The 23,850-nt window shown below is 44.6% G+C and overlaps 1 protein-coding gene across 3 annotated transcripts in view; it reads left to right on the forward strand.

The window, feature by feature from the left end:
* Positions 1-21,585, forward strand: part of FSTL1 (follistatin like 1) — a 54,167-nt gene extending 32,582 nt beyond the window's left edge. For all 3 annotated transcript variants that reach the window (XM_079922389.1, XM_079922388.1, XM_079922387.1), the window contains exons 3-11: positions 3,631-3,735; positions 6,430-6,559; positions 7,392-7,424; positions 8,710-8,840; positions 12,428-12,546; positions 13,866-13,978; positions 14,302-14,412; positions 15,338-15,414; positions 18,816-21,585. In XM_079922389.1, the coding sequence (XP_079778515.1) occupies positions 3,631-3,735; positions 6,430-6,559; positions 7,392-7,424; positions 8,710-8,840; positions 12,428-12,546; positions 13,866-13,978; positions 14,302-14,412; positions 15,338-15,414; positions 18,816-18,860 (864 nt within the window). In that variant the 3' untranslated portion in view covers positions 18,861-21,585. The remainder of the gene's footprint in view (positions 1-3,630; positions 3,736-6,429; positions 6,560-7,391; positions 7,425-8,709; positions 8,841-12,427; positions 12,547-13,865; positions 13,979-14,301; positions 14,413-15,337; positions 15,415-18,815) is intronic.
* The last annotated feature ends 2,265 nt before the right edge of the window (positions 21,586-23,850 follow it).

The raw sequence follows: 23,850 nt of genomic DNA on the forward strand, positions 1-23,850 counted from the left end.
CACACCAGGCAGCCATTGTCCTGTACCTTGAGCATGTTCCTGCCATGTTTATCCCCTCTCAAGATGTTCTCCCTCACTCAGAATCAGTCACTCAGCAGACGGGTAAGAGCACCTACCCCTCTGAGGAACTTCTCAGGAGCCTCAGGGATGCTCCTGACATCCCTGCTCCCAGAAAACATAGGGCTTGGAGAAGGGCTTTCAATGACACAAAGAAAATTTTCTGCCTTATTGATTTCTACATGACAGCATGCCTGTGAATGGGCAGAATAGGGGGCTGGTGTGCTGTGAGGGCTTCAGGTTAGAGGTTTTTTCCCAAGTCAGCAAATCCCTGGTTCTTGGTGTCCTGATGCCCTCAGGGCACCCGCCCATTCTCCCACCCCGCTTTGTCACATGTCGATTGGGAGGACGGAGCTGGGAGGAGCTGCTGAAGCCAAAGCTGCGCTTCTGCATTGCAGCTCCAAGCTCCGTAAGACAAAGAGAGAGATTGCCCCCTATTGACAGATGTGCCACCTGCAAAGAGGAATGCTGTTTAGCTAGCATTTCTCTGTGGTCTTCAGACACGATAACAGGGTTGTTAGGCTCTTGGTTTTTTCCATTCGGTCAGTGCTGCTCTCAGTATTATCATTCAGTGTAAGGAAGGATGGTTGGGGACTTGACAGCCCAAGGTGATGACAGCATCACGGTGGGAAAATTGTATGAAAATCAGTTGCCCTCTGTGATAACGGCCGCTTCCTGTTGTGTGGCAGGCACTGCTGCATGCAGTACATCTCATAGAACCCTCCCACAGTCCTCATAGGGATTAGTGTTCCCATTTTACACACTGGAAACTGAGGTTTAAAGAGAGTACCTTGCCCACAACCATGGCAAGTAAGGAGCAGAGGTGGGAGGTGGACATCAAATCTAACTCTGTCATAGCCTTGGGCACTTTCTCCTGACATTTGCTAATTATGCAAATCAAATCCCCATCATAATTTTTTTAATTTTCAATCGTATAGATATGAAAATAAATCAAATATAAAAGAATAGTTTTCCCTTTGGTTGGGTAGAACCCTAGCTCTGCCACTTTCTACTTATTTAAGCTCTTAAGGCTTAGTTCCCTCATCTATAAAATGGGGATAGTTATGATGTCTGATTTACGGTGTTGTCGTAGAGCTTAAATAAGATCCTGTAAAATGAAATTCACTTAGCAGGGCGCCAGGCATTTAGAAATAGGAGCTTAGTCACCTATTGTCTGAAGATCTGGGTTGGAATCCTAGCTCCTCATTTTTAGCTGTGGGACCTTGGGCAAGTCACTCGACCTTCCCATTTTGTTTCCTCATCTATAAAATGTGGTTAATAATACGCATGTTTTTGCAGGGCTGTCCACAGTAAGATGAAATTGTATGTATGAAAACGCTTTGTAAATTTTAGTAGTACTATTCAATTATTAGTCATTATATTTTATGTAAAGGGTATCTGTTTCTTTAAATGGGTTTTTGAGAATTATTTCTGAAAAATGACTTGGGTTGAGTTCGACCTATCAGTAAAAGCTTTTATTTTTAATACTCACTAAAAACAAACATAAGATGAAAATAGGCTCTGTAAATGCCACAGGTTATTCTTCAGGAAACTCTATAATCATTAAAATGAATAATACTTAGCAAGCAGCTTGCTTTACAGTTTATGATGCAGTTCCAAATATATTATCTCATTTCATCTTCACAAGGTAGGGCAGGTATTTACCCCTATTTTACAGATGAAGAAAGCAAGGCTCAGAGAATTGATGTGACTAATTATGGACATACAGCTAGTAAGTGGTAAAGGCTTGTGGGACTGTCTGCTGGTGTGTCTTTGAGTGTAGGCATATGTCTGAGCATGCTTTTTTATGCAGTAGTGTGTCTTTAACTCACGTGACACACTCACTGGGGGTATATATTTGTCTGTAGCCCTCAGCATGTTGTTTCATGAAGGGGGAGAGGAGAAGGTAGTCTTATGTGAGATTTTTTTTTACACTGGTCAGCAATAGCCTTTTCCTCTTCATTTTTAGAGCTGCTTGCTATTCCCAGGGAGTTTCCAAGAGGGCCCTGCCTGGAGAATATACTAGATTTTATCTCCACTCCTGGTTTAGGAAACAACAGCTCTCCAGTACCCCCAGCCTGCTGGGAATTACTTCCTCTTTCTTTGCTCCCTGCCAGCTTTATTGAATTCGCCTTAGCAACATCCAAAAGAGAATGGGTTTAGCAACAGCTTGTGAACCAATGAAATGCGAGCATGGCAAGGGTTTCTAGACCAATGGGAGCCCTGCATGACGGGCAAGCTGGCTCAGAGAGAAAATAACCTAGAGTTTGCAAAGCAGCCTCCGGGTGGCAGCAGACCAACTTGTATTGGACATACCCTCTCAGCCCTCAACATCCACTTTGTTTATTGCTTTCTTTGACCTTTTCTTGGATGTAAAACATGTACCGACTATAAGAATTTTACAGTTACAAGCTTTGCGGGTGTGAGTTTTCTGCATGACACGGCAGACACGGCCTGAAGGATGGAATCTTAGGTTCCATCCCCCAGCTTTACTATAGCCAGTCCCACGACCCCATCCCAGCCTCTGCCATCTTTGTTGGTTCTTCCACGGCCAATGCTACCCCAGTGGGCAGAAGCCTGGAGGCACTGGTGACTGCCTACCCATGCAGTCAAGAAAAGGGCTCAAGAAATCACATTCTCCTTCGTTCAGCCTCCACTACTGCTGACCTGAGTGGCAGATGAGGTGGGACTAGCTTTCTGCCACCAATTAATAGGAGGGAAGGACTGTGTCACTGACAGATTAGTGCCTGTGAACACCCACATTGTCAGTGGCACAGACTGGGACCATTCCCTGCCTTGTCAGTTTTGCTGCACATGTCTGAACACGAATGTCTGACCACAAGTGGTTTGAGAACAGGTCTGTCTGTCACGTGATTCTTTGGCCCTCTTGGTCTTGAAGCCAGAGGCAGATATGGGCAGGGGCTGCATAAGACCATGTCGAATAATAGCAGATCCATGTTTCCAATGGTTTAACCATCCTTCTTTTGCCTTTTGAGATGGCAGTGCCTTGAACACTGCTCAGTGAGATTTTGGTCCTTCAGATATCTGTATTTCTCTCAAGCATTTCCACTTCTGCCTAGCTTGCTCTTCTCATCCTGTAGGAGTCAGTTAAGGCATCTTATCTTCAGAAAGTCTTGTTTGAGTCTCACCTTCCTGTTGTTAACACTTGCTCATTGCTTTCTAGAGGTCTCTTTAGTCTGTTTCCTTGGATAGCCATGGAGCTTCTTGAGGACAGGGACTATGCCTTTTTATCTCCAGTCCTTAGCCTAGTATTGGCATTTAATGGGTGCTCAATAAACGTTTTAGAAGAAAGGAAGCCTGCAAGAAAGAAGCTCTTGCTCTTTGAGAAACAATCTTAGAGATTCATAGGGAGCTGGGCCTGAGAGGGAGCAGTGCCAGCAAGACTGATGCTGGCTGTTGGGGAGAACTTCTGGCTGTTTAGGACCCTTCAGCACCATGAGCCTCGACTCTAGGCCACGGCCCGAGGCTGAGACATAATCACCACCATTGGCTCATCCGGAGATGGGCTCATCTCACTGACACAAGGGTTTCCTTGATGATTTTGTGTTTTAGGAGGAACCAAGGAGCAAATCCAAGATCTGTGCCAATGTGTTTTGTGGAGCCGGCCGGGAATGTGCAGTCACAGAGAAGGGAGAGCCCACCTGCCTCTGCATCGAGGTAAGTCCCGAGGGTGGGAGCCAGAGTGTGGTTATCTCGCTGGAGCTACCAGTCTGCAGAGCAGTGCCAACGATTTCATCATCTTTATAAAAGCACACCTTGTCTATCTGAGAGAAGTGAAATTTTTATCTCAGAAGTTAAAAATCAGATGTGAATGTAGGGATATTTTTCCTTTTAAAAAATGTTTAGCTTTAGAAGAGTTTTAAATTACAAAATTAACAATTGCTTTTTATAAGTCAAGTAGTACAGACATTTATGCAAACATAAATATAATAATCTTCCCCATAACCCTCAAATCCCATTAGTCTGAAATAACCAGTATAAACAGTTAGGTGTTCCACACGGGTTTTTTTTCTATGCAGCTATAAACATATAGGGTTTCCCCCTATTTTATACAAAAATGGGATCGTAATATAGACAGATCTAGATATATGCAACTTGTATCTTATACTCATTAATATATAACAACAACCCTCTAGGTCAGCATATATAGTTCTAACTCATTTTTTAATAGATCAATATTTAGTGATGTACAGGAACCAGATTTATGTAATCATTTTCCTATAGAAGATGGACATTGAGGTTGTTTCGTGGATTGTTTGCCACTACAAACAATGACATCTTTCTACAAATGTTCTTACATGCTGCTGGCTTTACCTCTGTAGGATAAAGAGTCCCACTGGGGCATGCTAGGTCAAAGGATATGCATATTTTAAAATACTAGATGGAATGCAGATTTCTCAGGTTTGGTTTTGTTTTTAATGAAGTTTAAAAAACAAAGTGACCTTTTAAGAAATACTTCTTTTGTAGGCAGGATTCTTGCTCTTGGCAAACATAAATAACCTGGATGTGTGCCCTTTTTTCCCCTTTCTGTCAAATGAACCCAAGACTGGAAATTCATCTGTAATTCTACACGTAAATACACCCACCTTAGTGCCCTGTTGAAAGATCCTGACCCATTGTCCCAGAAAGGAAGTCCCCAACTCAGAAACCTGCAAACCAAATCTGCTGGGGACTCTGGGATGTCCTCACTAGTGGTGTTCCTGGCCACTACGTGGCCATTTAGGGTCCAGAAACCTGGTGTCTAGCCTCAGCTCGGCCATATATCATTGTGTGATTTTAAACAAATTAGTTGCCACTGGATGCCATAAAGACAGACCATGTTTGGCTTTGCTCAGGGCCAGCACATGGTAAGAACCCAGTGGTAAGTATTGGTTAAAAGAAGTTTGTCTTTCTGGGCTTTGGTTTTCTGGTCTATAAGTTGGAAAGGTTGGGCTACTTTCCAGTTCCAGGGTTCTGTGTTCTTTTACCACAGCTGCTCATTTTTACTTTAGTGCCTTTGTTAGGTCTGAGCAGAACTTGCTCCCCCCTTACCCCTTTCAAAAACCATGGAAGTCTCAGGCTTCCCTCCTGCCAATGCAGGGGACACGGGTTTGAGCCCTGGTCCGGGAAGCTCCCACATGCCGCGGAGCAACTGAGCTCGTGTACGACAGCTACTGAGCCTGCACTCTAGAGCCCACGAATCACAACTACTGGGCTCACGTGCCACAACTACTGAAGCCCGCCCGCCTAGAGCCCGTGCTCCGCAACAGGAGAAGCCACCGCCCACGCACCGCAACAAAGAGTAGCCCCCGCTTGCTGCAACTAGAGAAAGCCCGTGCACAGCCAAAAATAATAAATAAATAAATTAAATTAAATAAATTTAAAAGAAACTAAAAAAAAATCATGAAGTCTAAAGAAACTGAGCTTGCCTGTCACAATGGCACTTTATATAGTATAGCCAAAGTAGAATCAGGTTGCCAAGTGAACCTTAGTTCATTTACTCTGTAGTACTTCACAAAGACCCAGGCACCCCCTGCCCCTGCCTCACAGCAACTGTTGTGAGATTAGGAGAAAAACAAAATACTAAATAAAGCCAGAGAGCAAAGATTCTTGTAGCTAGACCCTGGAATAAGTGAAGAATTGGGGTGATGGGGGGTAGGGAGCTGTATGTGCCTGTCTTTCAGTCTCTCCACATTCCCAGCTCTGGCTGTTTTGTGTCGTAGAATGTTGGAATTTAGGGCTTCCCTGGTGGCGCAGTGGTTGAGAGTCCGCCTGCCGATGCAGGAGACACGGGTTCGTGCTCCGGTCCGGGAAGATCCCACATGCCGCGGAGCGGCTGGGCCCGTGAGCCATGGTCACTGAGCCTGCGCGTCCGGAGCCTGTGCTCCGCAACGGGAGAGACCACAACAGTGAGAGGCCCGCGTGCCGCAAAAAAAAAAAAAGAATGTTGGAATTTTAAGGGATCTTAGATCATCCAGAGACATTGATTGACTTTCTACAAAGTGATAAAGTGATAGATAATCCAGATTCCTGACTTCGAATAAAATGCCCTTCCTGCTAATTTGATAGGGTTGGAGTAGGGGGGATTTATTTCTTTTCATTGAGTAGAAGAGATGACCCTGGGCCAGGATCAGCACAGAGCACCACGAGGGGCTGCAAGGTGATGTGGTCCCTCTAACAATGAGTGGGGTAAGGTCACTGATGCCAGAGCTGAGGCTCCCTGTTGCCCTGGCAGGATAGAAGGCATCTCTGCTGGTGGGGACTCCCCTCACAAGATGGCTCTGTGTGCGTGTGCGTGTGTGTGTGTGTGTGCACCTGCACACACACAAACTCAGCCCTAACTGCACCAACGTCCTCCGCGGTCTGTTTCAGCAATGCAAACCTCACAAGAGGCCTGTGTGTGGCAGCAACAGCAAGACCTACCTCAACCACTGCGAGCTGCATAGAGATGCCTGCCTCACTGGATCCAAAATCCAGGTCGATTACGATGGACACTGCAAAGGTAAAGAGTGCTCTCATCACCACATCACAGCTCCAGCTGGGGAGCCATGGAACGGAGCAGTGTGGCCCCCTGGAGTCCTTTCCACCCTGAGCATAGGGCCCAAAGCTGTGGAGACCACCCAGTTGCTTGGAGAGGCATCCCCTTGGTGCTCATGAGCCTGCTGGGTTTGCCCTGGGTGGCCCAGGCCTCTGCCCTGTGCTTCCTGCATCAGATTCCCAATGTGGCTTTCAGTGCTGTCTGGAGATGGATAGTGGGTGGGGAACCACATCAACAGTCAATAATATGGTAGCATTTAACTGAATTCTGTACCTTTTTAGAAAGCAGATAAATTTCACATATCCTATGCTTTTTAAATTTGGGCACCTCTCAGCCCTGATAATATTATACTTCCTCTAATTCACACTCAAACCATTGCTATTATGGTAAGAGGGAAGGGGTCCCAAGCTTGTTGCTACCTAGACACCAGCCGCCTGGCCAGCCTTGAACTTCCTTGGAGAAATAAGAAGCTGTTTCCCACATGTTGGTCTCCATTTCTTTGTCCATAATGATTCTGTATGAATTCTCAAACTCCCAGCAGCACCGCGCCCCCCGCAAGCTAACAGTAGGAGGTGTGAGATCAGGAGGGTAACTCAGTGGCCTCAAAATGTCAAACAAAGCAGGGAAGCAAAGATCCCCAAACGTGGGACCTGGAAGGAGAGGATATAAGGACTCAAGACGAAGTGATGGAAAGATATAGTGGCCCCCTTAATGTGGGCAGTTTTAATCCTAGCAATACACAGAAATTTCTTTTTTCTTCACTTTGCATTATGCATTTTCTCCTTTTGTCTTGCAGAGAAGAAATCTGTAAGTCCATCTGCCAGCCCAGGTGAGTGCCTGTTTTTTCTACGGTGTGCATCTTAGGGAGGAAATCCCATGTTCCACAATCCCTGCCAAAGCTCACAAGATCTTCAGTGTGTCAGAACTTGTGACCCAGAACTAGTCACTCCTCAACATAGCTCACAAAAGCTGCACAACTGCATTTTTTTGTGCTTGTCACGGGAAGCAGCTGGTTGGGTCAGAATGTTGGCTGTGTTTTCCATTTTTGCTGAGTAATGATTGAACTGCAAGGATGGGAAAGCCACCAAGTCCCTCCTTCAGTGCTCTGTGAGACCTGCGGGTGTCACAGAACAAGGAGAATCAGATAGGACAACTCGTTTTGAAAGGGGTGATTGGAAACGACAGTGAGACTCTTTCCATGGTTTTCTATGAATACAAATTTAAAATTTCCTCATGATTTATAGTTACCAGACTCCTTTAGCATACACTTTTCCTTAGATCCTCACAATAACCTTGTGAAGTAGCTTTTACTATAATTACCTTATAGATGAGGAAATCTAGGCTCAGAGAAGTTAAGTGAATTTCCCTGAGTCACACAGCTAGGAAGTGGCAGAGTGGGGGAAAGTGCCCATAGTTTCATTTCCCTGGCTCAGTGCCCTTTTCACATCCCAACATGTGTTGCCTCCAGGAATTCCCTTTTGCCAAGGCTTTCCCTTCTCTGCTTCCCCATCCACTGGACTCTCAGCCCCACCTGTTGTTGCCATGTGGCTTACAATGAACAGCTCTCCAGAGCAGGGCTTCAACATGCCCTTCCTTGGCCTCATTTTCTGTTGTTCATAATAAAGTATAAAATTTAAAGTGGGAGAAGTTTTTAAGTGAGAGAGACGAAAAGCTATATAGAAAGAATCAGAAATCCAGTGCATAAAGAATTGTAATGTTTTCACTTATTCGTTTATTATTTCAGCTCATTTTTGAGCCAAGAGAGCTGTTCTATTGATTGATTGATTTTTTTTTCCCCTCAGCTTCCTAAAGTTAATGAAAATGTCCTTTATTTTTCTTTCTTTTTTCTCGCCTTAGCAACATAATCTCTGTTTCAACATTCTCAAACTTTATATTTTTAGACATGAGCTTGAATCCTGGGTTAGATACTTTCTAGTGTGTACCCTGGGCTGACTCCTCTGTACATGTGTGTGATGATCCTGTTTCCCTGGATTGCTGTGAGAATTCAGTGAGATGACACATGCAGACTCCTGGGCACTGAGTCCCCATGTACGCGGTGCTGGGTGACATTGGGGTCCTCACTGCTCGGCTGACCTCTCTCCCCTTTCCTGCAGTCGTTTGCTATCAGTCCAACCGCGATGAACTCCGGCGTCGCATTATCCAGTGGCTGGAAGCGGAGATCATCCCAGATGGCTGGTTCTCTAAAGGCAGCAACTACAGTGAAATCCTAGACAAGTACTTTAAGGTAAACCAGAGTTGGAGTCAAAGACTGTTCAGCCTGGAGAAAGGGAGTCTTCCTCTTCCATTACCTGATCACATCTTCCCAGACCACAAGGAAACATAAACCTGCCTAGAGTCCCTGAGTTTCTTCACAGATCATTCCATGAAGCTGTGACAGACAGTGGGACTCCAGGAGTCCAGCCTTTGGGATCTAACACACATGGGCTGCTCCCTTTGGGCAATTAAAGCCACAAAGGTCTTGGAGAGCCTGTCCATGAAAAATATGGCCAGGCTGTATCCCCATCCTCCATATGACACCTTGTAGAGCTGCCTGCCAATACCCAGACCCAGGCCACTTCAGCCTCTTTCCCACCCAGTTTGGCTTTTCTCTAAGTCTTTTTTTTTTTTTTTTTTTTGCGGTACACGGGCCTCTCACTGCCGTGGCCCCTCCTGTTGCGGAGCACAGGCCCCGGACGCGCAGCCCCAGCGGCCATGGCCCACGGGCCCAGCCGCTCCGAGGCATGTGGCATCTTCCCGGACCGGGGCACAAACCCATGTCCCCTGCATCGGCAGGCGGACTCTCAACCACTGCGCCACCAGGGAAGCCCTTTTCTAAGTCTTTAACTTGACCATCCATGGCCTGCAGAGTTTCTCTTCATCTGAGGAGAGTCAATGGACTGGTGTTTCATGGGTCCAGAATTCTTCATGAACCTAGATATTGCTGTTCCCATTGTGTTTAGCTGAAGAAACAGATCGTTCCAGTTGGAGGGAGGAAAGATGCTGCTTTCAAAGAGGAAAACGAGGGAGGGGATAGTATTTAGCAATGAGTAAGGCTGCCATGATGTGGAGGTCTTTCAGAGAGCTTGAGACAGTTGCTGGAAGAAGCAGTTAATGGCGCTCTTGCTGCTGACTGATAAGGACATAATCGCACACATAGGTACATCACACTCATAAACATAACACACACAGAAACACAGACGTACATACACCACATACAGAGATGTGCGTGCCACACAGAGACACATCCTACACACACGTTCAGGCGCCCGCATTCCCACACCTGCACAAAAGACCCCCTCACTTACAGACACACACATCTCTGGGTAGGTGCCCTTGGAGGCTCATCCCCAGACGGATGCCCTCACATGCCCCCAGGGTGTGTCGCAGGCCTAGCCAGCCCGGACTCGGGGGCAACGCACACACACACAAGGGACTTCTTGGCACCTCTGTGGCCACTGAATGTGGTCAACACCTGCCTAGTCTGTGGCTTCCTCTTTCTAACTGGCATCATGGACCCCACAGATGGAAACATACCAGGTTGGGTTGAAGTAGGATATTGGTCATTTAGGACTTCATTTGCGTTACCGTCCTTAGGTAGAAGTTTCTCTCTGTGACAGAAAGTAAATCTCTCTGGATTCCAAGTGTTTGAGAAGAGAAAGCACAGCCTCTCACTCTGTCTTCTCTCTCAACTACTCCCACATTAGAGAGCCCTGGGGGCAGGGGTGTTTCCTTGTCTACAGAAAGGAGCCAGGAGAGTCAGACAGGAGCAGAAGGTTACTTAAAAGAAAATGATTTTTCCAAAGCCAAGTGAACAGCACCTGCTGGGTCGGTCGTGAGCAGTGACTTTGCCGTGGTCATTACAGCCCAGGAGCCGTGGGGCCCAGGATGCTCTTTCCAGGAGACCTCCTGGGACCTTGTAACCGTTCTGGTGGCCCCTTGATGGTACCCTGCTGTGGGCATCACTGGCAGGTGCTGTTAATTTGATTCTCAAGGACCAGGGCCACACACCCCCTCCACACATCTCCACCTCCTCTGGCAGTAACTCTCTCTAATAGGCTCCCATCTAAACACTGCAAGGCCACTTGAGAAAGTAGCTTTTCTGTAGGGCATTCTCATGCTAACCAAGAAAGCTTACTCCTGACTGACAAACAAATGCTCACTCTTCCCAGTGTCTTCCGAGAAAACAGGGTTTTCACTATCTACTTGTTGATGATTATCAAAGAACCATATGGTGCAATCTTCAAAGGGAGGCTTCTTCCCACTAGGCAGACAGCTGCCTGTTGCTGAGAGATCAGTATCTCACAGAGACTGTTTCTGAACCGGTGAATTGCCCTCTAGCCCAGTCGGCATTCCTTACATCAAAATCAGTTGCAAAACAAATCTAATCGGAATTTGGATAAGACCAGAATCAGACTCTCATCTCAACTGGTGTTTCAGTCACAATTTTTAGACAAAAGCGTAACAGAGTGAAGAGGGGAAGACCGGGTAGAAAGAGCCTTTTATGACCGTGTCACACACACACACACCCTGAATTCCTGGTGGCCAGGGCTGAAATTGGAGCCAGGGTATAAGTATAGTGACCAGAGATCTGAGACCTTTTCCTAGGAATTACGATGAGAATGATAACTAGGGATTAAGCAAAGGCCTACAGGGTTGTTTTATACGTACCCGTCATACATACCACGGAAAGATTTACAACCTTAGTGTAGAATGCACATGACACATGAGTCATGCAAGGAGAGTCAGTCAGTAGCTGTATCTTTCCCTTCCACCTGGTCAGACTTTTCTTCCAGAATCCCTTCCACCGCCTGGGAGCCACTTTGAAAGTAACATGGGGGTGCAGACTATTTCCCAGGGTAGCAATATGAGGCAGCCTAGGGAAAGAATTTTGAAAAAAAATTTTTTTCCACTAGAACTATTTAGGAGAGCAGCAGTTATCCAACTTGGACTTTGATCAGAGCCTTGAAATTGCCACCCTCCTCCTGCGGCTGGGGCCTGGGCATCCTGAATTGTCCCAGATGGCTAAGGTCTCAGTTTAGCATCTTGCCAAAGGGAGGACAGTACTGAGCTCACTACACCCTTGCCTTGTGCTCATGGGGTGTGAGCTGGGTCATGAGGACAGGCTGCACCATCTACAGTGTAGCCTGCAGCATAGGGTGGAGGGGTAGGGGGCTTGCACCACCTCCAAGGGGAGGTTATCAATGCAAATAACATGCAGCGGCCTTTGCCTTTGACTTCTCACTGATGAGTTCAGCTAGGTGTACCAGTGTGAGAAGTAAGCACTGAGAGCAGGCCAGGGAGGCTGGAATTCAAGCAGCAAGAAATGGTCCTGTGATTCCCAAAGTGAGCTCTGAGGGTCACCTGCACCATTGTTCCCAAGCAGCTTGTTAGAAATACACATCCTGGGCTCCGACACAGATTCTGATTCACAAGTTTCTTCCATGATCATTAGGGTCTGAGAACATGGAGTGGTGGAGTGAAGTCAAGAATGTCTGGAACAGGGTCAGGGATGCGGCTACAGAGACCTCTTAAGCACCCCCAGGCTCCTTGGACACTGCAGGCCTAGGTTCAGGCTGCCATCCTGAGCAGGGTCTAGGATTGAAAGGCCCTCAGTGACCTCTGCCCAGACACTTTGACTCTCTCATCTTGGGGCACAGGTGCCTTCCTTCTCTGGGTGCCCCAGGGCTTTGAACCTTTTTTGCTCAAAGGGCAGAGCAGGGTTGGACAGTGTCAAGAACAAGATGAACCAGAGATGGGTCAAGCTGAATGGGGGAATGATAGAGCTGGGGTTTTACAAAACATTCCTGAAAGATCACTTTGTCCCCTTTCTAGAACTTTGATAATGGTGACTCTCGCTTGGACTCCAGCGAATTTTTGAAATTTGTGGAGCAAAATGAAACCGCCATCAACATCACTACCTATGCAGACCAGGGGAACAACAAGCTGCTTAGGTGAGTGGAGTGAGCGGGTAAGGGAGAGGTCCACGAGGGAAGGCTGGATAAGAGAAGAGCTTTGAACCCCTTCCTACCTGCAAAGGAGCCACCAGTGTCAAAGTCGATGTGAAGTAAAAAGCAAAATAGGGATTCTGTCCTGGTCTCTTCTGTGAACGTTATGATATCGGATCAAGTAGTTACTGTTTTTGGCCAGAAATTGCAAGGAATGGAAGAATGTAATTTTAAAATAAATGATCACATCAGACCAAAGTTGTTTCTGAGTGTCATGGGTGATGTTTTAATGTTTAATTTTCTTAAGGAATTACTTTAATGTTCTATTTAACCATAGGTCTAAAATACCTTTAGTTCTGATTTTAAGATAACCAGTGCTATTTCATGTAAAGAACTCTAATTGTTACAAATGTAAGCACGTTCCTCTCCTTTTCTGGTATTATTCCAGAGTAAATATTAATAAAAATTAACCCCTAAGAAACTTCTGGTGTGGTTCCAGTATACTGGTAAGAATTAAAAATAGGAAAAGCACCTATTTGTTCAAAAGATTTCAAAGCATGAAACCCAGATTCTAGGATTCTTTCCTAATAATAGCCCATGACCTTAAAGTATAATATTTGTAAATCCTTCATATTTTGATAACCTGAAATGAGGTAATATTTTACAAGTTCAACATCTGATCCCCATAATATCCCAGTGAAGGAGGGCTCCTCGTTCCCATTTTACAGATGAGAAAACAGGTGTGGGAAGGTTGAATAACTAGCCCAAGGCCATTTGGGTTGTAAGTGGTTGAGCCAGGACTCAAATCCAGGCCAAGGGGAGACGGAGGGAGCTGGAGTTCTAGAAAACTTTTCTGAAAGATCTCTTTGCAGAAGGGTGATAGTGGTGATGCTGGCTTCAACTCATGTTCTTTCAAATCCCACATGCATTTCATATCATCTGTTCCTACCACTTCTGTTTGATTTTTCTAGTTGGGTTGACTTGACATGCATAGCATGGGGAAAGGCAACTGCTAGTGGAAGGTATGCAGGTGGTGAAACATTTGCCAATCCAAGTGGACAAAACCATCCAGGAAACTTTAGTCATCTTGGGCATATCTGAACAGCTTGAGTGATCTGACATCCCATATAATAAACTAAAGGTTGGATGCTTACAGGAGTCGGGTCGCATAATGGTTGTAGGAGGTCAGTGTAGAAATGTTCTCTTTAAATAGTCCCGTTGGCCGCCTGCGGAGGCCTAGGTCTGTGTGATCCTGATGCTTAATTCCTTTCTTTGGGACTGAAGCTGAGGTCTTGCTGACACGTTTCTCCTGTGTTTCATTTCAGAGGACTCTGTATCGATGCTCTCATTGAACTGTCTGATGAAAATGCTGACTGGAAACTCAGCTTCCAAGAGTTCCTCAAGTGTCTCAATCCAGCCTTCAACCCTCCAGAGAAGAGTATGCCTAACCTAAGAAATAGGGAGGGGGTTGTAGGGAGTGGGGACATTTAGAGGGGGCCAAGATAGAGGGGATCGTGGAACTCTGCAGAGCTTACTAAGAAAATTCCCTTCCACGATTCTAGACTGGGCGCTAGCCCAGCATCTCCGAGCTGAGATTCAGGTCCAAAAATCTTCAGGTTGTTGGTGGCGTTTGCTCAGATATGGTGCCTCTGAGGGACAAGCAGGTCTTGTCTGGGAAACGGGTAACATGCACAGACTATAGCCAAGATGTCCTGTTCCACCCTCGCCCTAAACTCTTGCCTCTTATTTCTGGTCCCACAGAGTGTGCTCTGGAGGACGAAACATATGCTGATGGAGCTGAGACCGAGGTGGACTGTAACCGCTGTGTGTGTGCCTGTGGAAACTGGGTCTGCACAGCCATGACCTGTGACGGTGAGCTGTGCACCTCACGCAGAAAGAAGGGACGGCACGGAGACAACTTCCGTCGTGAAATCACCATGAGAGAAGTCAGAGTGGGGATGGTGGGGAAGAGTGCAGTGGCTGGGTCCCAGCAAGGAAACTGGGGAGCAAGAGACTGGCTCATACTTGTAATGTCAGAGCTCTCAGGGGGCAGCATTGAGGGCAAAGCACTTATGCCAGATGCATTATGTTGGAAAGTTACTCCAGAGGTTTGGAACAAGAGAGGTTCGAGACCCAGGACAAGATCAAATGTTGATAAGAGATTAGAATGGTAATAATAATAAAGAAAGCAAATGCATAAGAGTGAGAACTACATGCATTTCTTTTAAGCACTTTACATATTAACCCACTTAATCCTTATGACAGCTTAGGAAATCCTATATGTCAAAGACTTAGGTGGTTGGAAGACAAAATGACTCTTGCTTGCCATCCATGCCAAGCAGGAAAAGGAGGCATGTTCATACACATGTTTGAATTAACAGCATTGGGTCCCCCAAAAAAGAGAAAGTTGAGATAGTTGAGATATGAGCAGGGTGGGTTGGGAGATAGAGATGTCAGGGAGAGTTTGGGGAGGAGGGGGCCGTGCACAAGCCAGCATCACCACTATCACCCTTCTACAAAGAGATGTTTCAGAAAAGTTTTCTAGAACCCCAGCTCCATCCGTCTCCCCTTGGCCTGGATTTGAACCCTGGCCCAGTCACTTACTACCCACGCACATTACTTTGGAGGTGTCCATTGCACTGGGACACTTTATAGTTAGAAAAATGTGGGTAATTCACCTCACCTTCCATATGGTAAATGGGAAATGAAATTGAGAGCCTAAAAGGTAGATATTAGTGGCGATCCCTAACTGGCCTCCCTCAGCCACCACTGCTCTGAGCCTTGGTTCTTCTTACAGGAAAGAATCAGAAGGGGGCCCAGACCCATACAGAGGAGGAAATGACCAGATATGTTGAGGAGCTCCAAAAGCACCAGGTGAGTTGCAGCCTCCACGCTGGTTCAGGTATCCCTGTTGCCACCAGGCCCTTCCACCACTGAGACACTGCCTAACTCCCCAGGTGACCAAGGAGATGTGCTCTGTCCCATAAGGTCCCGAACGATATACCTGTATACCTGTATTACGCAAACCATGATACATACAGCTCCCTGACGGAGTCCTCGTGGGGCCCATATGCCCCAACAGATGTAGGTTACAACTTGGTAAATTGCTTTATAAGTTAGAATCAGCTGAGTGGTGGTTTGCAAATGTGTTGGAAGTGGTTTGCAAATGAGCATAGTCTAAAAAACCTCCTATTTCTTTTCACCACCAGTGCCCAGACCCAAAGACTGTGAGCCCCTTGAGGGCAGGCTCTATGACTTGCTCACCATTGTAGCCCTGCATTTAGCACAGGGTCTGGTGTACAGTTGGCTCTCAATGAGCATGAAATTAGTGGATTTGGGCCACAGCAGAAAGGATTTAAGTTAAATGCCAAGCTAGCTAGAACATAGCCTGGAAACTTAGAGATTCTGCTTCCTAGAGACTTGAGAAAATAGTAAATCAGTATTCTATGTCATTAAGTTGAAGGCCTTCTTGGGGAAAAGGTTCTTAGCAGAATAGTGATCCACTGACATATTTTTCTGAGGGCCTAGGGAGAAAACATGGATATGCTGGACTTCTGGGCCTGTCTTTCCACTGGTTTACCTGTAGTTTTAACAGAGGATGTTGCTCCTTGAATCATCTGTCTGTAAACTGGGTCTGGTAATATGACATATATGCCTTCTCTCTGACATATAAGTTTTTAAGGAATATAATGGTCACAAGAACTATTGACATGAAATATTTGAGTTGAAAATCAAGAATTATTAGTATTAATAATAATTCTCATTTATTGATGCTTTTTCATATGCATTGTCATTATTGTCACTGATAGTGTAGAAACTTCATGTCTTTTTTTTAAACAAATGCAGAACCTCCTAGCCCTTTGTTTTTCCATATTTCAGCAGCCTTGTCACTGCTGAAATATCATTATTGTCATTATTGTCACTGATAGTGTAGAAACCTCATGTCATTTTTTAAAACAAATGCAGAAGCTCCTAGCCCTTTGTTTTTCCATATTTCAGCAGCCTTGAGCCTCCAGATGAGTATAAACCCTTAAAAGCAAAAAGAACTTAATAGGAATTCCTTTCATCTCTAGGGTGGAGAAATGATCAGAGTAGACAGTGGGGAGTGAATGATAATAGCTAACATTTTTTAGCGTCTCTGTTTTATGTGAGTTGCCTCGGAAGCAGACGCCAAGGCAAGGACTCAAGTACAAATAGTTTATTTGGGAGGCAGTCCCAGGAAACACCAGAAGGGGAGTCGGGAAGAGAGCCCATGAAGGGAAGGAAACAATAAAGAGTGCGTATCCAGGCATGTTACCACTGGGAGCAAGTGGAGCTTAGTCCTGTTGCAGAACTCCAGGAATAGTTACTGTGCGCAACGGAGCAGGGAGCTGGGCTATGCCTGTATGAACTCCCATCAGCCAATGGCTGAGAGCAGCCACCGGCAAACATGAATTCCCTGGCATTTCTGCCCTGTCGGCATGTGTGGGCAGAGCAGGCTCCAGCAGCCAGAGAAAGCCTCAGGCAAAGAGATGCAGCTGCTGGCAGGAAGAAGCCAGGCCAGTGTACTGAAACGTTAAAGGCACGGGCTATGGATGGGGCACCGACAGTGTGTACTAGATGCCAGACACTTGTTTTTTATTCCCTATTTAATTTTTTTATTGAGATGTAATTCACATACCATAAAACTCACCCTTTTAAAGTATACAATCCAATGGTTTTTAATATATTCACAAGATTGTCAACCATCACCACTGTCTAATTCCAGAGCATTTTCATCTTCCCTAAAAGAAACCCCATACCCATTTGAAGTCACTTACATTCTCCCCTCCCCCAGCCCCTGGCAGCCACTAATCTACTTTCTATTTCTATAGATTTGCCTATTATGGACACATATAAATGGAATCATATGATATATGGCATTTTCTGTCTGACTTTTTTCATTTAGTGTAACGTTTTCAAGGTTTATCCTTGTTGTAGCATGAATCAGGACTTCATTCCTTTTTATGGCGAAATAACATTTCATGGTGTGGATATACCACATTTTATATATCCATTCATCAGTTGATGTATATTTAGGTTGTTTCTACTTTTTGGCTATGATAAACAATACTGCTATGAACATTCTTCTACAGGTTTCTGTGTGGACTTATGTTTTCAGTTCTATTGGGTATATACCTAGGAGTGAGATTTGCTGGATCATATGGAAACTTTGTGTTTAATCTTTTGAGGAACTTCCAGACCGTTTTCCAAAGTGACTGTACTATTTTATATCCTCACCAGCACTATTCCAATTCCTCCACAAACTCACCAACATTTGTCATGGTCGTTATTTTTTATTAGCCATCCTAGTGGGTGTGAAGTGGCATCTCATTGTAGTTTTGATTTTCATCTCCCTAATGACTAAAGATGTTGAGCATCTTCTCATGTGCTTTTTGGCCATAAGTAAGAATGTCTTCTTTGGAGAAATGGGCTACTGGTATAAGAGGTAGTACTCATTTTGTAGTTGAAGACATTGAGACAGAAGATTTCATAATATGCCCAAAGTCCCCCAGAAAGTCACACAGCCATGATTCAAGCTCAGGCAATCTGCCTCCAGAGCCTGTTGCTCTTTTTGTGTGTGTGTGTGTGTGTGTGTGTGTGTGTGTTTGTTTTTTGGGCTGCATTAGGTCTTCGTTGCTGCCTGCAGGCTTTCTCTAGTTGCAGTGAGCGAGGGCTACTCTTCGTTGCGGTGCGCAGGCTTCTCAGGGCTTCTCATCGCAGTGGATTCTCTTGTTGCCGAGCATGGGCTTCAGTAGTTGTGGCACGTGGGCTTAGTAGTGGCTCATGGGCTTAGTTGCTCCGCAGCATGTGGGATCTTGCTGGACCAGGGCTCAAACCCATGTCCCCTGAGTTGGCAGATGGATTCTTAACCACTGCGCCACCAGGGAAGTCCCGAGCCTGTTGCTCTTAATGCTTCTCCCAACTTGGATTCAGAACATTTTGTAGCACCTCCATTTAGCGTCCTTTTCTTCATTTTCTTCATTTCTTCGTGAATATAATAATGTCTGACGTTATTGTTTCATAGGAGTTTAAATGGGGTCAGCTCTTAATTTAGCAACAGTCCCTATACAGCCGTGTCACGAGTAAGACATGATCCTTGTCCTCAAGTTGTTCATCATCCACAGAGGAGATAGACAAGCAAACAGAACTCGGCATAAGCATGTATCTGTCATGCTATGTAAAGTCTTGAAGACTAGATAAATGCCAATATTTTTTTTTATTCCATAACGCTTATTTTTTCTTGCTTCTCAAAGGAAACAGCTGAAAAGACCAAGAGAGTGAGCACCAAAGAGATCTAATGAGGAGGCATCTGGGAAAGGTGTCCAGAGCCTGGCACCTTCTCTTCCACTTCAGCGCTGGGTCCAGTATACGCAAGTGTCTGCTACAATCGCCAAATCACCAGTATTTGCTTGTATAGCAATGAGTTTTATTTTGTCTATTTGTTTTGCAGTAAAGGATATGGGGGTGGCTGGCTAGGAGGGGAAGGGCCATAGCCTTCATTTCTAGGAGTACTTTGAGAGAAACTGTAAATGGTGCTCGGGGGCTGGAGGGAAACTGCATCGGTGTTGGGAGAGTGTACCCAGATCTGGAACACTTCTGAGTCTACCACAGCTGTGAACATGCTGCAGGGGGTGCAGGCAGTGAGAAAGAGCTTAGCAGGCTGTCCCCAGAGGAGGGATTTGGGAAGCTCAGTGGAGAAGACTGCATTTGGCTTCCAGCCCTTCCTGCTGCCATCAGCATAACAGACCTCTAGCATCTGTGCTTCTCCTCATGGCCCCAGCCACTGGCTCTAGATACACGGCCATCCTCCTAGTTACTCAGTGTCTGGGAGGGTGCACCCAAATGATGCAGATACTTGTAGACTTTGAGCCCCTTAGAGACCTAACCAAATTTTTAAAATACTTTTTACCAAAGGTGCTATTTTTCTGTAAACTTTTTTGGCAAGTTGATTTCATTCTTCAGTTATTATCATTATATTATTGTTGTTGTTGTTTAATATTTTATTTTCTTCACTAGAAATTAAGCTTTTGTAATTATTTTTCATTAGTCCTGCCATTTCAGAGGTGGGAGAGTTTGGGGTTCTTCCTTGTGCAGGGACTGCTATCACCCGGACTCCCCCCAGCCCTGCCACATACTAGATGCAGCCCAGAGTTTGCCCCCTGGCTTCCAGTGGGTCAGCAGTCTGTCAGAGGAGCAGGGAGTACCTCAGACAGCAGCCAGGAGAAGTGTCTCCATACAAAGCTTTTAAGATCCAAAAAGCTAATTTGTTTTCATTCATTCTCATAGATCCATGCAAATCAGTATTCCAAAGGATTGAGACCAGTGCAGCTAAGCAAGGCTTAGATGTCCCAGCCTATCAATATGCTCACTGATCCTCCACTAACTAGGAGAGTGACTCTGTCCCTGTCTCTTCCTATTTCTGGGCCTCAGTTTCCTCAGCAGGTAGGAATGCATTAAACTTTTGACTTGAGAAATTGTAAATTCTGTGGTTCTGATAATTGGTCCAGAAGGAGACAATGTGATTTTCCTCCTTCTGCTTAAGATAAATGAAACCTTGTCGTTATATAAGAGTCAGACAGCCAAAAACAAGCTGACCAAATCTGACCTCGGTCTGAATGGCCCCACGGGTTGTGCTGTGATGTAGAGCCTTCTGGTAAAGCCTGCCCAGGAAGAGAGTGGGAAAGAGAACCACTTCACTTTGTCTTCACTTTTGCATGTCATCTTTAACCTTCGTGGGAACAGAAATGGCTTTCCCTTTAGAGATGAGGATGAAAGAAGGTTTCACATTTCGAGAGGGAAAAAAATGGACATTGAATCTTAAAACTGTGACTGGGGAGAAGTCAGTCATTCCTGTGTCTTTCGGCCTCTGTGATAATTAACTCCACTCAATACAATGTTTAGGATGCATTTGGAATAACAAAATTAAAAACTTGACATAAGATCTCATTTTCAGAAAGCAGATTACAGACCACCAAAGGGAAATGATGTAGACTGTACTGCACAGGCAACTCTGAGACAGTTGTGCTGAAAATGGAATTCCTTCTAAACAGGTTTCCTTTTTCTCCTTTGAAAACATTCCACTTTGTTTAGAATTCTGAGCTTTTGTAAATCATCCCACTTAAAAGCTGTCTTCCAACCCAGCTTGTGTGGTCTGAAATGTACCTCCCTGTCAAAGTGCCTTGGAGAACTCCCAACAGCACGCCTTGATCAAGATTTGCCAGCCCTTGGACACTATGGAAGAGAGGGCAGGAGTACCAGTCTGTTTAAAGCAAGAAGGCAGAGTGTCTCCTCACCAGTTACATTTAGGTCAGTGGTTGCTATCCAAGACGACCCTCCCCTGCAACATTGAATTCCCAAGAGCAAAATCTGCATTCCTCCTGTAAATAGGGAAGCTACTGTCTGCACCACAGGATCATGTGATCTGACAATCATTCACGGAAAGCTGCTAAATAGCCTAGTCTGGGGAGTCTTGCGTGAAGCTTTGCATGGAGCAAATAAACAGGATTCAATTGGGTTCTGTTCCTCCAGCTTTCTAAAAGCACAGGGCTTAGACTGCAAGCTTCCTTGGGCTTTCTCTGTGTGTGTATGGTTTTTATAAACATATTACAGCATCTGTTAAGATTCAGTGTCCATGGAAACCTTCTCACATGCCATGACTCTGGACTCCATCACTGCTTTTGGAAAGCAGGGCTCCTCCACCTGCTAATAAGCCCATGTGGACCAGTCTGAATGTCTTCCCTTTATACTTGTGTTTTTAAACAGTCAAATTCCAAGAAGCAATTTGGACAGGTTTCTGTTGCCTGTGTATTTGTGAAATGTATTTGTATTTAGTAGGCTTCCTTATTGCATTTAACTTGTTTTTTGTTAACTCTTGATTTTTTTTTTTTTTGGATACTATTGATAAATAAAGAAATTAAAATAATAGTTGTATTGTTTTCTTTCCCCCAAATTAAGGCCAAATAAAGTTGCAAGAACATTAACCATTTACCTCATAAAAGTAGATTTGAGTTTCAGGAGGCTTAAAAGAGGCCTGAAAAGTTTCTCCTGATCTTGGGACTGCAGCTGCAGGGGGAAAGGTTTACTCAAGGACTGATAGAACAAGTTTATTTAAAAGAATCACCAATGGTGGGTCTGGGTAGGAAGTAATGAGAAGTCAGGGAACAGTATTGGGTAGAGGTTAAACTAAATGACTCCAAAAACTGCCATGGACCTTATGAGACTGAACGGCATCGGGTGAGGCTGGCTGCAGGTAAACCTGTATGAGAAGCCAAACAAACCTGGGAAGGTGGCACAGGGAGCATGTGAAGATCTGGTAGGATAATCTTAGTGGCTGTTTACCAGGTACACGTGTATACCATAGGGATAAGCATTTCCAAGTGGACTGAATGTTGGCTAGTTAAGACCCTCTGCTTTGCTCTATCTTGGAGATACATGACCAATACTAGTTCTCCATCTCCCTGTCCAAGTGATTCTTACAGATATCATGCACTCCCCACCAGCAATAATTAATTCTGTCTTCCAAGAGAACTCATTACAGTTGGTTTAAGCTTTCTTAATTTTAGTCATAATGTATAGAAGTCTTGCTTCTCTCAAATTATAGCCAGGTCACCTTGATTGGATTTGGAGTATTATTCAAATGCTAATCAGATATTAAAATGTCATCTCTGGTTGTGTTATTGCTACAAATTACTGATCTCATTAATCACCGTTTGATTCTTTAAACTTTCATTCTCAGAATTCTTAAACCCAATTTGAAGGGTACCTTGTCCACAACCACTTTTAAATGCTGGCTGGCCTCTCCCAACCTTCTACCATGCTCTGGGAGCACTTCTCCTGCTATTACAGTATGCATGTGTTCAGGAAATGAAAATGAATTAAAAGAGCCTGAAAGAAACATAATTTAGAAGGTAAGTTTCCTATAATCAAAATGTAACATTATGAGCTCTGTAAATTAGAACAAATTACTGTGATTAACTTTAGTTTTGGAGTGCCTGTGTCAAGTCCCCAACAGTCCTCTTAAATTACTTCTGAAATAAGGGGGAGGAGGGAGTAAAAAAAGTCTATTGAACGAGTAGATCTAAGCAGATGCCCTCAGAGCCCTGGAGTAAATGTAGCATAGGTGGAAGACATGAAGAACGTAAACCCTGGGCTACTGCTGCTGAAGGCTGATTCATGAAGTAACTAGGAAGTATCATGTTGCTGTCTGAATGAGAGGTCTTCCTGTCAATAGGAGTTCACTTTTAAAAATTATTTAACACATTTCTTATTGATAAACTAATACATGCACGTGGTAAAAGAAAAAATTCAAATTGTATCAAAGAAAATACAGTGAAAAAAATTCATCCTCTTAGAGGGTGTGTACACTTATAAATTTGCTTATAATTGCCATTTGTCCTTCAAAGAGGTTGCATGCATTTACCTACAATTGCACCAAAAATACATACACTGAGCATATCTATTTTCCCAAACTTTGCAAGCACTGTGTCTTCAAACTTTCGGGTGTCTAACAGAGGAAAAATGGTAACTCATTGACTTATTTTTAATTATTTTATTATTCCTTATGTGAGATTGAGCATCTTTTCGTGAATTATTGGTCCTTGTTCTTTTCTTCCATTACCTTTGTTCATTTTCTGTTGGTTGCTGGCCTTTGCTTACTGGTTTATAATAGTTCTTCATGTATTATTATTAGCCCTTTGTCATGAGGGTGGCAAGATCTGGCAGTAGTGGACCAGATAGAAGGCTACTTCAGGAATGAGGTGAGAAATAATGGTGACTTGAATTTTAAGATAATGGCAGTGGGGATTAATAGAAGGTTAATGAGGTAACATTGACAAGAGCTGGCTAATGACTAGCTATGGGAGTTAAGGAGGAGGTAATGGTCATGAATGACCCTAAGGTTCCAGCTTGGATGACTTGGTAGATAATGGTGCCATCTTCTAGCGTTGGTAAGAGAGCAGGAGAAACCAGTTGGCTGGGGAAAGGAGGAAGGAATGGGAGGTGATGAATTCAGTTTTTCACAGGTTGAATCTGAGTTTAGAGGTATGAGTAGTTGGATAGGAAGGTTTTGGAAGAGATCTGGGCTGGAGATAAAGATCTTGGAATAGACAGTATGGAGATAGTGTTCCTTTGTGTAGACAAGATGGCCTATGGAGAATATATCAAGTGAGAAAAAAAAAAATGTTGAGTTGGGAAGGTCCATAATAAAGACAGAGAACCCTTTTGAGAAACTCTGGGTACGTGTATTTCTCCTGCTTCCTTGTGGCATCGTTAACAAACAGTGTACACAGA

Source organism: Stenella coeruleoalba (assembly GCF_951394435.1).
Source record: "Stenella coeruleoalba genome assembly, chromosome: 5".
Lineage (NCBI taxonomy): Eukaryota > Metazoa > Chordata > Mammalia > Artiodactyla > Delphinidae > Stenella > Stenella coeruleoalba.